The sequence below is a fragment of the Symphalangus syndactylus genome, chromosome 10, assembly GCF_028878055.3.
Source record: "Symphalangus syndactylus isolate Jambi chromosome 10, NHGRI_mSymSyn1-v2.1_pri, whole genome shotgun sequence".
Lineage (NCBI taxonomy): Eukaryota > Metazoa > Chordata > Mammalia > Primates > Hylobatidae > Symphalangus > Symphalangus syndactylus.
In genome coordinates, this window is record NC_072432.2 from 23,320,813 (window position 1) to 23,337,737 (window position 16,925).

Sequence of the window (16,925 nt, forward strand, 5' to 3'; positions counted from 1 at the left end):
AGAGACATGAAAAACCCTTAAAAAATCCAGGAGCTTGTTTTTTGAAATGATTAACAGAAGGACCACTGGCTAGACTAATAAAGTTCTACAATTTTTTGAAATTAATTTTTTTCTGAGACTTTGGGCTGAAGAGGCTTTGGAGAGAATGCAAAAATTAAAATGTAGTAGGTTATTTCCCTTTTTGATGAGTGTTTGAGTCATTTGTGTATCCATACAGCATTGTAAAAAGAATCTTAGATTATAGATAAAAATATGGGGTACCATTGCAACAGGTAGTTGCCTAGTAGTACAAGCATGAATTGATGCAGAGAGACCTGGATTTCTGGTGGCACCTACTAGCTGTGTGACCCTGGGCATTTCTGAATTGTACCATGAGAAGTTCACTAGGTTTCATTGCTATTATCTGAGAAAATATAATGTTACTTATCAGAGTGCCTAGACATAAGAGATGATCAATGTTAATAAGCATTATTATAATTATTATTTAGCAAGGTTAATGCCTTTGAGAAGAGGGCAGATGACAACATAAAGGGAGATATGGGGAGAAGCCAGGCCTAGAGGTAGATGATAGTTGAGGGACCTCATACAACTGCCAGAGAAGGCCCCACAAGAGGTAGGCTGGGTGCTGAGGAGGAGAAGCCCCCACTCTCCCAGGGGGGCACTGGTCAAAGTGAATCAGGATCCAGTCCTGTAGCAACAAGGCAGGTTATCCAGTGAGACCTGAGCAAATTTCAGGATCTGCTCATTGGAGATGGGCCAGGAAGCGGGGGTAATTGCAGGGACAAGGGCAAAGGACAGGTACTTGGAGGTATCAGGTGTAAATTAAAAATCCTAAGCCATCCAGTTGAGTGAGTGGATCCCCTCTCGGCCAAGGGGACCGAAGAGAAACCTTAAAAACTGAGTTCCTGGCTATGACTGATGGAAGGTCAGATATGCTTTGTCGTACCTCCTCTCTTTTGCAGTTTAGACACAACCACTGACCAGCATTCACATTAAAATAGAGACCGTAAGACTGGAATGGACTCTTTGTGGCAATAAGATGCCATATTATGAACAGGTCCTAAGACCATACCATACAAGGGTTGAGTGCCATACTCTAAGCTATGTTCTAACTGTCACTAGGTTTTTATTTTTCTCTAGCAGCTAAACAAGCACTGGCCTTGAGGTAAGCAATATGAAAACAATTACAACTCATTCAGCCTGCAGGCGCTGACTGACACCCCATTCTACCAGCCAGAACTACAGCTTTGATTGGACAACAGACTGATTTCAGTAACTTTCTCCTGATTGGAGACCACTGGCCATGGACTGGTTCTAGCCGGTTTTCAGAAACTACATACTGAATACCTTCGTGTGTCTCCTTTACCTTTTGACATATAGGACCTGATTGTGATACATTTAAACTTTAAGTCTCCACCTCAAGGTGAATATGGGTTGTGTGTTACATGCATGTTCAATATACATGCATCACGATGACCTTTAATGAATATTCATAGCACCTCCTGTAACCTATTGAATATGTATGTTTTGCCAACACATTCAGAGCCTAAATCTCCTGCCCCAGTGCCTCCTTCTGTGAAGTGCCTGCAAATGCTGGATGGCCAAGGCTGTGATTCCCAGCCTATCAGAGTGGCCACCTAGCAGGCTGTAACCCATTTGTAAGAAATAAAGTCTATTTTCTAAATTTGTGTGACTTTTTTTTTTCAAGTTAATGTAGGTGATAGTGGGACCAGAGAACTTGCTGAATAGGGATTGGACTATTTCTCCTTAGTGATCTCATCTCCAAGTCTTAGAGACTGGGACACAGCTAATAAACGATGCTCAATCGAGACCTGCCTGGCTAACATGGAGAAACCCCATCTCTACTAAAAATACAAACAAATTAGCTGGCTGTGGTAGCACATGCCTGTAATCCCAGATACTCAGCAGGCTGAGGCAGGTGAATTGCTTGAACTTGGGAGGTGGAGGTTATGGTGAGCCGAGATCGCACCATTGCACTCCAGCCTGGGCAACAAGAGCAAAACTCTGTCTCAAAAAAAAAAAAAAAAAAAAAAAAGATGCTCAAGTGGTCCCCATGGGGATGAGAGCTGGCACTGAGAGGAGCTCACAGGGAGCTGTGGTCGGGTGCTCCTCTGGTCCTGAGCCTGCTCCCTCCTTGCTTCTCTGCCTCCACTGGACTCTCAGCTTAAAGGGCGTGACTTTCAGTCCCAACTCCCTGCTGCCCTCTTTAACTGCTGATTCTAGACTCTAACTTCAGTTAATCTCAGCACAGAGCTCACAAGACACAAGCCAAGTCCCTTTCCTTGACAGTTTAGTTAAGCCCAACTGTTCCCTGAGGGCTTATTACAGAGAAGCCCTGGCTAGGTGCAGTGGCTCACGCTTGTAGTCCCAGCACTTTGGGAGGCCTAGGTGGGCGGATCACCTGAGGTCAGGAGTTCGAGACCAGCCTGGCCACCATTAAATGGTGAAACCTTGTCTCTGCTAAAAATACAAAAAAATTAGCCAGGTGTGGTGGCACCTGCCTGTAATCCCAGCTACTCAGGAGGCTGAGGCAGGAGAATCACTTGAACCCAGGAGGTGGAGGTTGCAGGGAGCTAAGATCACACCACTGCACTCATGCCTGGGTGAAAGAGTGAGACTCCATCTAAAAAAAAAAAAAAAAAAACCTGGAATTTTCTAGGAATATTTGCCTTTTGTATTTCCATCAGTGTTACCGTGTCCAGAATTGGTGGGTTTTTGGTCTCACTGACTTCAAGAATGAAGCAGTGGACCCGTGCGGTGAGTGTTAACAGTTCTTAAAGATCGTGTGTCTGGAGTTTGTTCCTTCAGATGTTCAGATGTGTCTGGAGTTTCTTCCTTCTGGTGGGTTTGTGGTCTCGCTGACTTCAGGAGTGAAGCTGCAGATCTTCGCGGTAAGTGTTACAGCTCTTAAAGGCGGCGCATCTGGAGTTGTTCGTTCCTTCTGGTGGGTTCGTGGTCTTGCTGGCTTCAGGAGTGAAGCTGCAGACCTTCGCAGTGAGTGTGACAGCTCATAAAGGTGGCATGGACCCAAAGAGTGAGCAGCAGCAAGATTGATTGCGAAGAGCGAAAGAACAAACCTTCACAGCATGGAAGGCGACCTGAGCTGGTTGCTGCTGTTGGCTCAGGTGGCCTGCTTTTATTCCCTTATCTGACCCCACCCACATCCTGCTGATTGGTCCATTTTACAGAGAGCTGATTGGTCCATTTTGACAGAGTGCTGATTGGTGTGCTTACAATCCTTTAGCTAGACACAAAAGTTCTCCAAGTCCCCAGCAGATTAGCTAGACACAGAGCACTGATTGGTGCTTTTATAAACCTTTAGCTAGACACAGAGTGCTGACTGGTGTGTTTACAATCCTTTAGCTAGACACAAACGTTCTCCAAGTCCCCACCAGATTGGCTGGACACAGAGCGCTGATTGGTGCTTTTACAAACCTTTAGCTAGACACAGGAGTGCTGATTGGTGCATTTACAATCCTTTAGCTAGATACAAAAGTTCTCTAAGTCCCCATGGTCGCAGAAGCCCAGCTGGCTTCACCTCTCACTGGCACTAGCCACAGGACTTTGCAGCACCTAGCACGAGCACCTAGCCCGGGCACTCTGGCAGCCTAGAGGGAGCTAGTCCCAGACAATCAAGAGGAAAAGAGGACAAGCAAGAAAGAGATGGAGACCGGCCATTGTGGCCAATGTTCTGGTCCACGCACAGGATTCAGCCTCCGATCAAGCCCCAGTTCCTGCCCACGCCTCTCCCTCCACACCTCCCGGCAAGCAGAGGGAGCCGGCTCCGGCCTTGGCCAGCCCCAGAGAGGGTCCCCCACAGCGCAGCGACAGGCTGAAGGGCTCCTTGAGCACGGCAAGAGCGGAAGCTGAGGCTGAGGAGGCGCCAAGAATGATCGAGGGCTGCTAGCTTGTTGTCATCTCTCATTACTAGCATTCTCTCGGGAATATCCTACTGCGTGGTTCCCATGTTTCACATGCAATTAGTGATGAGGCTAATCATCCTGATCTCAAATTTCCTCTACCTGCCCACCAGCTGACTTAAATCCCTATACTGTGGGTATGCATTCTGCCCACTCTGAAATCTTAGGATTTAACTTCTCTTACCTCCTAGAAAATGAACCACTTTGTTCCTTCAGTCATTTACTCACTAATAATTTGTTGACAGGTTTTGTTTTGTGGAGCATGAAGAATCTGATGTAAGAACTACCACCGATGCTGGTGATCACAATATGTGCAGCTGATTAAAGTCCCTCGTTTATACTACCTACATCCCTGGTAAGAATTTCATTCCTTCAACCAATACTTTTCATCTGAAAGCATCTAATTACGAAAGCCTTCAATCTTTTAGGCTTCTGCATCTTGCAAAACAAATATGGTTCCAAAGAGCCTATCTTTTCAACAAATCCTTGGTTTGAGCCTGAGTGAAACAGTTTTTACAGAATCAACTGGAGAGGAAAAAATCTTCATCTAACACTAAAGTCTTTCTATTCTGCGAGGTGAAATCCTTTGACCTAGATTCTGTCCCTTGAAAGGCAAGTGACAGAAGGCGAGCCTAAGAAAATTGGTTAATTGTTGATCTAAAAAGTTAAATTCATGAACCACACTCTTTTGATTACCTTGAAAATCTACCAGACAGAAAGTTCTCCCTTTTATCCACCTTCATTGTTACCTTCAGAGCAGCTCTCTCCATAGCAACTGAAAACTTTTCTGGGCTGAAATAATCCTCTCTAGCTCCCAGTGCACAGTCAAAGAATTTTAAAAACAGGGAACTTTGTAACTGTGAAATACTCTCCAGGATTTAAAAGGCTGTGGAGCTCCAGATAAAGAATCATTTATCTTTCTTCTGAAGGTAAGCACTGGGGTTAGAAATGGTTGCATCATCTTCTGTCACTGTTAAATTGCTAACATAACAACCTTAAAGTGTTGTTGCTGTTGTTTTTAACTCATAAAAGTAATCCCAGTACCTTTGTTACTAGCCCACAGTCATTTACCAGCTCATCTCTGGGCCAGGATCGGACATGAGATGCTTTTAACGTTTTACATGCCTTAAGCCATCAACAGAAAGATAATATTTTTTCTAGGAAGTTGATTGGCTCTAAAGTCGTCCCCCTCTCCTTCAGTCACCACTGAGTGAGTGCCTGTGTCATGTTCTTGAGGTCTTGAAATTCTGTTTTTCTAAGATGCTTCCTACTCTAGAATCTTGATTCTAGAGTAGTTTAATATTTATTCCATTCAGTTTAATTAAAAAAAATTGGTTAGTTTAGTTTAATAAACTAAAAAAAACAGACCTGTGTTTTCTGAACACTACTATTTTCTTCTAGTACTTTTCCTTGTCTAAAACTCTTTTTTTTCTTTCCTTCTTTCGTTTTTTTTTTTTTGAGGCAGAGTCTTGCTCTGTTGCCCAGGCTGGAGTGCAGTGGCACGATCTCAGCTGACTGCAACCCCCGCCTCCCAGGTTCAAGCAATTCTTCTGCCTCAGCCTCCTGTGTAGCCTGGACTACAGGCACGTGCCACCATACCTGGCTAATTTTTGTATTTTTAGTAGAGACGGGGTGTCACCATATTGGCCAGGCTGGTCTCGAACTCCTGACCTCGTGATCTGCCTGCCTCAGCCTCCCAAAGTGCTGGGATTACCGGTGTGAGCTACTGCGCCTGGCCTAAAACCTTTAAACTCAACATGATGTTGGTCATTTAGTAGAATTTATTTTCTCTTTTTATTTAGGGTTGAGGACCATGAATCACTTGGAGTTCTTTATAATGGGATAAACATAAGGTGTTTCCCAACCTGGGTCCTGTAACTCGTACCACCTGTTGGTAAATGGAGAAACTTATGTGACGCTATGTTTAGTTTAGGGAGAGAGAATCTACCAAGCTTTTTGGCTGCTGTGCAGTTTGAAAGTCTACAGCCATGGTACTTTCCTGCCATTTGGAGTTAGAAATTACCTACAGACCCCGTGCTGTGTAGAAACAGCTTGTCATTGCAAATCAGCTTAGCCACCCAATTAATGAATCCTTTCAAACATGTTGCAGGCACAATAATTGAAGGCTTTATTTTTCCCCTTTACCACAGAAATTCCTTCGGTTACAAGTTTACCCCATAAACAGCAACACACTCATCTCCATCCAAGACAGACTCAAGGTGGAGGAAGCGTGGAAATGTGCTTCTGGACAAAGCTTTCAGTATCCTGGGTGCCGTTGTTTCTTCTACTCAGCCGTGCTTTTTCTACTGAGACAGACAAACCCTCAGCCCAGGACAGCAGAGACCGTGGGAGTTCAGGCCAACTGGCAGACCTGCTACAGGTTCTCTCTGCTGGTGACCACCCACCCCACAACCACTCAAGAAGCCTCATCAAAACATTGTTGGAGAAAACTGGGTGCCCACGGAGGAGAAACGGAATGCAAGGAGATTGCAATCTGGTTAGTGAAATAGAATGGGGTCAGGTATCAGGGCATGTCAAAAAGAAAGCAATGGATTCTATAGGGATTTATTTCAGTAAAGCAAAATCACAGGCAAATCTTCCAACATGCAATTAGGGCAATGCATTCTGGTAAAATAATTTCCATATTTGGGATACATCAAATCAGCATTCTATGTATAGCACCTAGGGACATTTTTGTTGTTGAAAGGATGATGTTTCTGTAAGGCTTTCTAGAACCCTTCTGCATATTTAGAGGTATTTATCTGTGAGCATGAACTTTTAGTCCTCTTTTCTGATTGACTAATCTTTTTTAAAGCCTTCAGTGCACTTGCACGTGACTAGTTTTAGATGCTATTTGTTTGCTGGAGCATAATGGGATCTGATATTTGTCCAACACTGGATTTTTGAGTACTTTTTCCTGGCATTGTATTTTCTAATATTATGCATGGCGGGTAGTTAACGATTGGATAATCATCTTAACGATGAGGAATCTGAGCTGGGGCGACAGATGCTGCAGGTGGAGCTGAAGTGGCACCCATGGCTCCTGAGGCCTGACTCACAGCCTGATCTTACCTTACAAAGTGAATCTCAACCCTGATTGGAATCAGCTGCATAGGTTTCCCAGCATACCTGTGTTAGGTGTCATCCTCTAGAGACTGAGATTTTACTTGCCTAGGATAGAACTTTTAAAAGTCTCTCCAGGTTATTATTTTATTTTATTTATTTTGAGACAGAGTCTCGCCCTGTTGCCCAGGCTGGAGTGCAATGGCACGATCTTGGCTCACTGCAACCTCTGCCTCCTGGGTTCAAATGATTCTCCTGCCTCAGCCTCCCAAGTAGCTGGGATTACAGGCAACCACCACCATGCTCAGCTAATTTTTTGTATCTTTAGTAGAGATGGGGTTTCACTATGTTGGCCAGGCTGGTCTCAAACTCCTGACCTCGTGATCTGCCTGCCTCCACCTCCCAAAGTGCTGGGATTACAGGCGTGAGCCACGGCGCCCGGCCTCCAGGTCACTTTCATATGACGTTAGTGGTGTCTGAGAATTTCTTCATTAGGGAGGGTGGGGTAGGATGGAAAGAGGTGAGAGCTCATGTGTTTAAATGACTACAAAAGAAAAAAATAAAACCTATTCCACCTTCCCATTCTTGACCCATGAGATTTTTTAGGATGAACCCATAAATACATAAATGAAAGCATACGTAAATAAGTAAAACAAAAGCTAACAACCGTCTCCAAGATACATTTTGGCAGACTTTCTCAATCATGCAGAGGTGAGGGAGGGAGGGGAGGGGAACACTTTCTGACCAAGTGTTTTGTTTTTTCATAACAGAAGAGGTCTTGCTCATAGAGAATTTTTCTCTGCTTTGTGTGAGCAATAAATAATTCAATAATTATTAAAATACCCAATGGTTCCCAGAGGAAATGTGTTATAATAGGCAACTCATCTGTGATGACATTAATATATATAGATAGCAACAGAAGACGTCCCACTGGAAATAACCAGAAGTCATCTCTTATTCATGTCCTCTGAGGATTCGCTTCAGGGGAATGTTCTCCTTTAATGACGTGAAGTGCCTTATTAAAGCTGGTCGAATAGCAGTTTTGCTGGGGGGAAGGTAAATATGCAAAATTGTTCTCCATTTTCAAGGCAGGAGGAAGGTAAATATGCAAAATTGTTCTCCATTTTCAAGGCTGGGGGAAGGATTGTTTAGCACTTATTGTTTTCTGTGACAGTATCAGGAATTTAGCCAGTTTGCTCCCCATTTGAATCAGTTTCATTCCTAGGACTTGAAACACCATCTTTAATAGCTTCACCCTCCTTCTCTGTGAAAGAAACGCAGGAGAAGCAGAAGTGAGTCTCAGCTTTACCTGCTCGGAAGGCTTCAGTTCGCCCCAATCACCCATCAGGAAGGAGCTTAGGAAATGTCTCCCATCATTCATGAAAAGAGGGAGAAAACAGAGTCCTCTGGCTTTCACAAACACGCCGGTTCTGGCGCAAACCGCAGGGCTTCAGCTTGTGGCCGAGTCTGTTCTGTCATCTGAGGGACTTTGTCTGCTGACAGGGAGGGTTCATGCTACAAATTCTGTGGTAAAAAGAGAGGTTAAGGGGTTTTGTTGATATCCATAAATGTCTGAAAAAAGAGGGAAGTAGGTATCTTGAATTTGTTGGGAGGAAAAATGCTTCCAATTTTAGGTCTGTATAAAAAGTGAATTTTTTAAAAAGCTAATCCGAAGTATCTGAGAGCATTGCACATTTAAAATAAATTCAATCAAGCTGCAGTCTTGGAAAATGAATAGTTCTGGGCTGATCCTGGCTTTTTCTTTCTTTAATGAGAAGGGTTAGAATATAGTTTTAATGAACTTCATGAGAGATGAAATAACTCCAAAACAATACATTCCACTTCAATAATTATGAGAACCATAACCCTACACAGGTTTCTGAAAGGGAAAGAGCCCTTTTCTGGCACCTTCTAGTGTTGAGACATGCGGAGCCTCTGCTTCCTCACCCGGAAGGCTGGGATAATAAGTCCCTCCTCAGGGAGGTCTGTGAGGACCATATGGACAAACACATGTTCCTCAGGGGTCAGATGTCTGTGAAGGTCAAATGGATGTATATGTGCCCCTGAGGGAGATATCTGTGAAAATCACATGGACATGTGTGCTCCCCGGGGAGATCTTTGCAAGGATCACGTGGACACATATGTTCTCAGGGATCAAATCTCTGAGAATCACGTGGATATACATGTATTATGTCCCAGGAAGATCTCTGTGGATCTCATGGACACATATGCAGAAAGTCAGATATACGAGCTCCAGTTCCTTCTGTTCCCTGTGCCTCGCAGCAATGTCTGATTCCTCCTTTTCCAGGGACACTAGAGCAGCGCCATTCCTCAGAATCTCCCACCCACCTGTGTCCCAGGCCCCCCTCCACTGTCCTAGATTCTGAGAACTTTAAACCAAGTTCTCCAGGCAATTCTTAGACACATTCAAAGCAGAGAACCACTGCTTTAAGGGTCTCTATTTAATTCACATCTGGCCCTAGCCCCTGACTCCTTTGTCATAACTGTCATGGAATAAAGTGTGGAAAACACCCAGCTTTGTCTTATTATCTAACAATTTTATCATAACTCTTCTCAGTTAAAAACTTTTTGTCAGTCAGAAGACCCACTAAATCTAGTGCAGACCCTAAAGAGCCAGTACCTGCCGTCAGCAACATCCTTCCAGCTCTTTGTCAGGAAAAAAAGACATACACGTTCTCTCTTATATTTACAATCAATTGTTAGCCACCCCCACCTCCGAAAAAAAAAAAGACCTTATAGAAACCTGAGAACTTACAAGATACTGTCTTCTTTTAAGTTCTCGAGTTTCTATAATATAAAATTTCCCATTATTTAAAATCAAATGTTAAACATCTTTCAGTCTAAAACCCCTAAAGTTTATCTTGGAGGCCTGACAGCTGTCTTACTGATGTAGGAGAAGACAGCTACCATGTTGCTTTTTGTCAGCTGAGGCTCTCACCTGGCATAGATCATAAGCAAAGTTGAATTTCAAGGCTGAGGGAGGCCATGTGATGTGCCTACAGGATGTGGTGGGCAGTTACTACCAAGTGTCCGAGTAGGCTGTTTAGCTCGTAAGAGGAGCCTCTCCTTGCATTTTAATCAGTCTTTTCCCAAAGTTTATTTCCTTATAAAGTCATTAAAACTGATTCCCAGAATTTATGAGATTCCCCCCCTCCCTTAAAGCTTTTTCCCCCACCTGACAAGATTAAAAGGAAAATCAAAGGATTATTCCTGAATGAGTCCATTCTTCTTAAACAAAGAATTGCTTCACCAGAGGCAGCAGCCTTGGACAGATCTTGATGCCTGTGGGGTGGCAGTATTTGCAACATTTTGCTAAATATCCTCTCCCAAACACAACTGAGCCAACTTCCAAAAACATTAACAACAAAACAAATCTAGTGGCGTTGAACTGAAAATTCCAGCTCTGTCCTCATCCAACAGCCCCAGTAGTGCTTTTTGTCATATCTATGTCCAGGGGAAGAATTCTTATTTTATGGTAGCTTTTCTGAGGCTTCCACCCGTATCCTTTCCTCACGCCACCGCCTTCTGTATTAAAATAAATTCTTTAAGATTCAAATATTATAAAAGGGAGAAAGGTTTCCAGCCCATGGTCATTTGATTCACAATTAAGCTTTGATTTAGCAGGCCTCAAAAAATCAAAGCAAATGTGACGCAACACCTTTTCATTCAAGGTTACCAAAATCTCTGTTCAGACAAAATGAGATGCTTCTACAAGTGTTTCAAGCTTTCCAAAGCCATAAACCAATTGTACCTTCCATGTTGTATGCCTTTTATACACAGTTCTGGAATGCCTACCCACACGATTACAGTGCGGACCCTGCTCTCTGCTGTTCCGTGCCATGCATTCCAATTCCAACCCTGGAAAGGTACATGGCAAAGACATTGAGGCAGAATGATGCATGGACAGGAGTCTCCGCATCTCAGATGGGTTGAAATGTGGTCACATGTTCTGCCAAGTGCTCATACACCAAGCCCTGCCCTGGTCTCATGGCCCCATGAGCGTCCTACTCCTTGCATCATAGACATTCTTCTTCCTACCTACCCAGCCCCATCAAACGACCTGAGTAGCACTTGAAAGTATAACATAAACTCATTCAACGCTTTCGTTGTACCATGTCCTTGTTCTGATTGATGTTAGACTTGGACCAATCTCTTAGCCACCTAACTGACCTCTACTCCCATCAAATAGGAGGGAGAGAAAATTACCGGTCAAAGTGGTTGCCTATCAAGTATATCAGTGGGTCCATAGCCTGTGTTCTCCATGGCACAAAAGGAAGGAATAAAAGAATGCGTCCTGTTCTTTGAAGAGCAGGAATTGTGACTAACAGTGCTCTCCACCATTAGCTGTGTAGCTTTGGGCAAGTTTCTTACCCACTTTAGTCTTGGTTTTCACACATTCTATGAGTAAATTTTCTCATGAAGAAAGGTGTAATTCATGTGTTCTTTGCAGTATCCTTGCCTACTGTACACAAATGTATCCATTCATTGTGCATTAAATAATTGAGTAGTTGGTCTTCTAGTTGCTTTATATTATAAAAATCAAATATTTAGAAATACTTGGTGGATTATTACATAGGCTGGAGACATTTTGTTTTTCACACTTAAAATAATAAAATAGGGTTCTTATTAAAAAATTCATTACTTTATGCATTTTTCAGAACCAATTAGATTATGCACTAAGGAATAACTGAATGGAAAATGTACTCTGCACATTGCTGGGCACATAGCTACCAACAAATTGTAGTTAACAGTACCAATAATTTAGTTTCAGGAGGTTATTTGGTACAAAGAACCTTTTATTTCATTTTTTAAATCTACACTTTTTATAAAAGTGTAATTTTTTCATTACACTTTTATTTCAATGGATTTGCCTTTTGGGTCTTGGTGTCAGCCTTGCCATCAGCTACCAAGGTGTGGACTTTTCTTCTGGGCTACTTAGGGAGCAGAAAAGGGATGCTGAGGTTTTAGAAGTGGAGCCTAATATCCACATTGAGAGTTGCTCTTAGTGGAACCCCTGGGTCCCCTCTATTTGAGTACTTGACCCCCTGCAGTTGGGTTCAGGAGAGATTAAAGTCTGTGTAGTTTTATGAAGAATGTGATTATGCTTTGATTTGGAGATGGATGACATTTGTTTCTTCCTGACTCAGATGATTACATAGCAGATGCAACACAGTGGGTTGTACAGAAGACCTGGAATTAGAACCCCCAAAACTTCCACTTCAAAGAAGACTAGATTAAAAGATATTGTAGTACAATATCCCTACCATGGGACAAATCTGTCTGTGAGTCAGGAAAGGCGTTTCTCAGTGCTTGCACTCTGTGGCTGTGTCCTGGGGCTGCTTCTCAGATCTTGTGAGAATTCTCAGGAGCTCCCCAACTGTCTCTGAAGAAAGGCAGCTTCCCTCTTGCTGAGAAAGCTTCTGGTCCACAATACCTGTGTCCTTTTCTCACTGTCCCACAACATTTATCCAAATCCCTTATACCACGTAAACTTCTCAGATTGCAGGAGCTGGGCATGTGCTTGTGGTTTATGAAACACAGTGGAGGGGAGGAAAGACGTTTCCTCTAACATCTTAAATTCTGTAGCTGGGGCTTGTGAACTAAATGGACAAAAGATGGATTAACAGGAGAAAAACCACACACATTTGATGTTAATATTTTTATGTGGAATAGGGGCATCATAGAAAAAGTGAAAACTCCTAAGAAGTGGTTAGACCCAGGGGTTTATATACCATTTTAACAAAGAATAATAAATAATTGTGGGGATGTGACAAGAGCAAGAAAAAAAGTGAATTTGGACTAGAGATGGTAAATTGTGGGAAAGTGACTAGGAAATATGTATGGGAAACCAAAATTTTTTTTTAACATTATACCAGTGGAGGATTATTTTAGTAAGGTTCGTTTGTATAGGTTCATCTCAGCATTAATTCCCCATCTCCAGCGATAAGAATGTTCTCCTCTTCGTGATACAGCAAGGATACCTTTCTCATGGGAAACTTATGGCCCGCTTTTAGATAGTAAGGGGAAGGGCAGAGAACCCTTCCTGTACCTGCTGTTGCTCAGTTGCCTTCAGCTCGAAATAATATGCTACAGTGGCATATTTTGGGGCAGTATGTTATGATTCCCTTCAACAAAATCATTTTTGACAATTTCCCTAAATAGGATAGAAGAGGGGCAGATGGAAGTCATTTGTAAAATTTTTATACCTCTTAAGTGCCAGGTATTGTGCTATATGCTGAGGATAGGACTATGCAAAAAGCAGGCAAAATCTGCTCTTAATGGGCCACAGTTCTCATAGAGAAGAGAGAGAATAAACAAGTAAACAAAGCAATTTTACAATAGGAGTGCTATGAAGAAAATTTTTTAAATGGTGTGTTCCAGAATTGTGCTGTCCAGCACAGTAACCACTAGCCTGCATGTAACTGTTGGGCACTTGATTCGTGGCTCATCCAAATTGAGATGTGCCGGTAAGCATAAAATGCACACCAGTTTTCAAAGACTTTGTTCAAGAAGAAAAATTTAAAATATCTTAATTTTTAAAAATTTTGATTACATGGTAAAAAATTTAATCTTGGATACATAAGGTTAGAATATTACAAAAGTTACTTTTAGCTGTTTTTACTTTTTAAAATCTTGCTGCTAAAGAACTTCAAATGACACGTGTGGCTCATATTTGCAGTGTGCCTTGTATTTCTATCAAATAGTTCTGTATTAGGGAACGCAGGTTGGGAATCTTTAGGAAGGTGTTGTGAGAGGGTGACAATTTAGGCTGAAACCTGAAAATGAGGGGAACGAGAAGTCCTGGAAGAATGTGGAAAAGAACTTGGTGAAGTTGACGTAAAATCACAGGGGCAGAAGTTGAGTGAGATGCTGGACCAAGGCTAAGAGAAAGAAGGAGGGTAGAGTAGACAGGAGCCAGACCAAAAAGAAGATTGCAAGGAATTTGGATTTTATTCTAAATGCAAATGGGCATCACTTTAAAAGCCAAAGAATAATCTGTTTTACACAAGGCAACAGATCAACAACTTGTGGCCAGTCTAGTTGGAGACAGGAATTACTCTTAGTGGAAAAAAAGGGTTCCCTAGACGGGCATCATTGTTATGTGGGAGTCCAGCTCTCTGAATCTGGCTATTGGTCCTGCCTGCTTTTCCTTTCTATTTATAAAATGATAAGCAAGGAAGACCCTGGTGGTCATTAGTGTTCTGGAACTATTTGCTAAGCTTTGTTTCTTTTGCTGTTGTTATTGTTTTCTTCCACAGTGCTTTGAACCAGATGCACTATTACTAATAGCTGGAGGAAATTTTGACGATCAGCTTAGAGAAGAAGTGGTCCAGAGAGTTTCTCTTCTCCTTCTCTATTACATTATTCATCAGGAAGAGATCTGTTCTTCAAAGCTCAACATGAGTAATAAAGAGTATAAGTTTTACCTACACAGCCTACTGAGCCTCAGGCAGGATGAAGATTCCTCTTTCCTTTCACAGAATGAGACAGAAGATATCTTGGCTTTCACCAGGCAGTATTTTGACACTTCTCGAAGCCAGGTAAGAAGGCAAAATTGCTAACTGGCTCTGCTGCTAAGATACAGTCCTAGAGCCTTATTGTTTGTTCCTCATTTATTTCTAAGACATTCAAGGACTTCAAAGGGAGGTAAGTATTTGTGGGTTTTGGTTATGAGCTGTTAAATGACATAATTTAAAATTCCAAGTCCAAAGGAGGAAATGTAATGACTAATTGGAAGAGGAGTTTTCGCCAGAAGTTGGGTGGTTGGACGGGCAGTCCAGGTGACAGGGCAGCTCTCTTCTCTCGGGTCCCTCTGAGCTCTCAAATCAGTATGACCCAAGGCTTTTTGACCAATTTCCAAGGACTGAGCTGTAGCGGTGGATAGCAATGTTTCTATTTGCCTTGCTTTCTGGCTGGGAAAGGAGAAGGCAGAGACATTTGAAAGAGATAAATTATCGTTAGTTATTTCACCGAAGAAGCAGCTTGCAGAAAGCATTACTCACGGTTGCCAGCCCTAGATGATATCCCTTTGTGGCATTTGAATTGTGTTGCCTGTGTAGGGGGTCTATTCAAATGCCTCTCCTCTCTCCCAACTCCCACCTGGTCTCTGTTGCCTTCATTACTATTCTAGCAAAACTGGCCTTTCAGTTAGGTTTTTGCTTTCTGGTTTGCAGTGGGAAATCTCAGCAGTTAAAGTTCTCTGAACATAAGGTTTATATAAGCCATGTTTTTTTTTTTTTTAAAGAATTAATTGAGAAGCCATTACTACATTTTGAAGAGTATGGGGAAATCATTTTTTTCTTGAATTATTCATAAACATGTATAGACAAATTTAGTTCCTGCTCTCAATTCTGGCATTCTGCAGCTTAACAACCAGCAAACATATCCTCTAATTTGCTGTAAATATGTTTAATTTCTTTTATTGGCAGGGCAAATGGAGAAGCTGTTTGCTAAGGACTTTGTGACTGTCACATCTGTAGCTCTAATCCTGTTAATTTCAAAATGCGACCATATTTTTATTCCTATTTTCATTTTAGGAAAAGGGATTCCTAGGCCCAGTGCAGTGGCTCATACCTGTAATCCCAACACTTTGGGAGGCTGCGGCAAGAGGATCACTTGAGGCCAGGAGTTTGGGATCAGCCTAGGCAACATAGCAAGACCTTGTCTCTACGAAAATAGAATTTAAAAAATTAGCTGGATGTGGTGGCATGAGCTGGTAGTCCTAGCTACTCAGGAGGCTAAGGTGGGAGGATGGCTTGTGCCCAGGAGTTTGAGGTTACAGTGAACTATGACTGTGTCACTATACTCTACCCTGGACATCAGAAAGAGACCCTATCTCTAAAAGAAAAAAAAAAAAGAAGGAAAAAGAAAAGAAAAAGGGGTTCCTCTACAGAACTGTTTTCTACTTAAACCAGGAGGTGTGCCTACATATAATTTCTTCAACATATATAATCCAAGTTTGATTCAAATTGGCTGCTAAGATTTTAATCCTGCCCATTACTGCCTCATGGATAACTCAGCACTTAAAAGTACTTAAAAGGTGATGTGGTGTGTATTTCCAGGTTTCTGGTTATCCCACACATACTGCAAATACCCAGGCTTCTGAGTATTTCTGAGATAAAACAGCCCCAGAACAGAATAAATCAGTATTATATCTAGAACTCCTTTTTCCAGCTAGTTTCGGTCATTAAGAGTTGAACACCCTTTGTCATTAAGAGTTGAACACCTGCTGAGTCATAACACTCTGCTACGCCTCAGACCAGTGAACACCTGGATGACACCACTGTCTCTAGTTCCCGGGAAGGGTCGGCGAGCTCATTCAGCTGGGCTGGGATTCTCTGGGAAGTCAATCAGTCCAGACTTTGAAGGAGGCTTTTGGCACTTCACCACATCTAGTTCTTTCTGACTAGATGGCGTGAGGTCAGATGAGGTTCTGGCTCACCAGGCCCATCATTACTTGAATTTCCAGGTCTTGGTCTGCACAGGACCCAGCTTCCACAGATCAAGTCACTAACGGCTGCTCCAAGTGGGCCTCAACCAGATCCCCAAGAGAATCAACTTGATACCCCAATCCAGGCAAGCTCCCTAATGGCTCAGAAAGCAACATCTCTCCATTCCTTCAATCTGTTTCGTCCAAACCTCTCTATGTTTTATCTTCCTGACTCCATCTCTCAGTGTTCCTACCTCTTGTATTCTCTCCACTGTTGGCTGATTCCATGGTAAATGAACAGGGATCTCTCCCTAGTGTTCTCGTAGCCCTGTCTACTGCATGGAGGCTGGGTGTTCCTGACCCCACGCGAAGGACTTCAGGGATGGGAACAATGGTTGGAATTCTCCTTTATCCTCAATGGGGTTTTGAGACCACTGTTGTTTCACAACCTGCATGAAACACTTGTGCTT

General features: G+C 42.6%; 1 protein-coding gene and 1 long non-coding RNA gene across 5 annotated transcripts in view; one reads left to right on the forward strand and one right to left on the reverse strand.

The window, feature by feature from the left end:
- Positions 1-4,729: 4,729 nt before the first annotated feature.
- The window catches only part of SLC39A12 (solute carrier family 39 member 12), an 82,478-nt gene continuing 70,282 nt past the window's right edge, over positions 4,730-16,925 (forward strand). For all 4 annotated transcript variants that reach the window (XM_055296684.2, XM_055296685.2, XM_055296686.2 and 1 more), the window contains exons 1-3: positions 4,730-4,870; positions 6,092-6,438; positions 14,285-14,566. In XM_055296684.2, coding sequence (XP_055152659.2) covers positions 6,178-6,438; positions 14,285-14,566 — 543 coding nt within the window. In that variant the 5' untranslated portion in view covers positions 4,730-4,870; positions 6,092-6,177. The remainder of the gene's footprint in view (positions 4,871-6,091; positions 6,439-14,284; positions 14,567-16,925) is intronic.
- LOC129491971 (uncharacterized) lies at positions 8,056-16,822 on the reverse strand. Its single transcript, XR_008660678.2, has 3 exons — positions 16,710-16,822; positions 15,600-15,692; positions 8,056-8,528 (listed from the first exon to the last, which is right to left on the reverse strand). It is a non-coding gene; the product is annotated as an uncharacterized lncRNA (long non-coding RNA).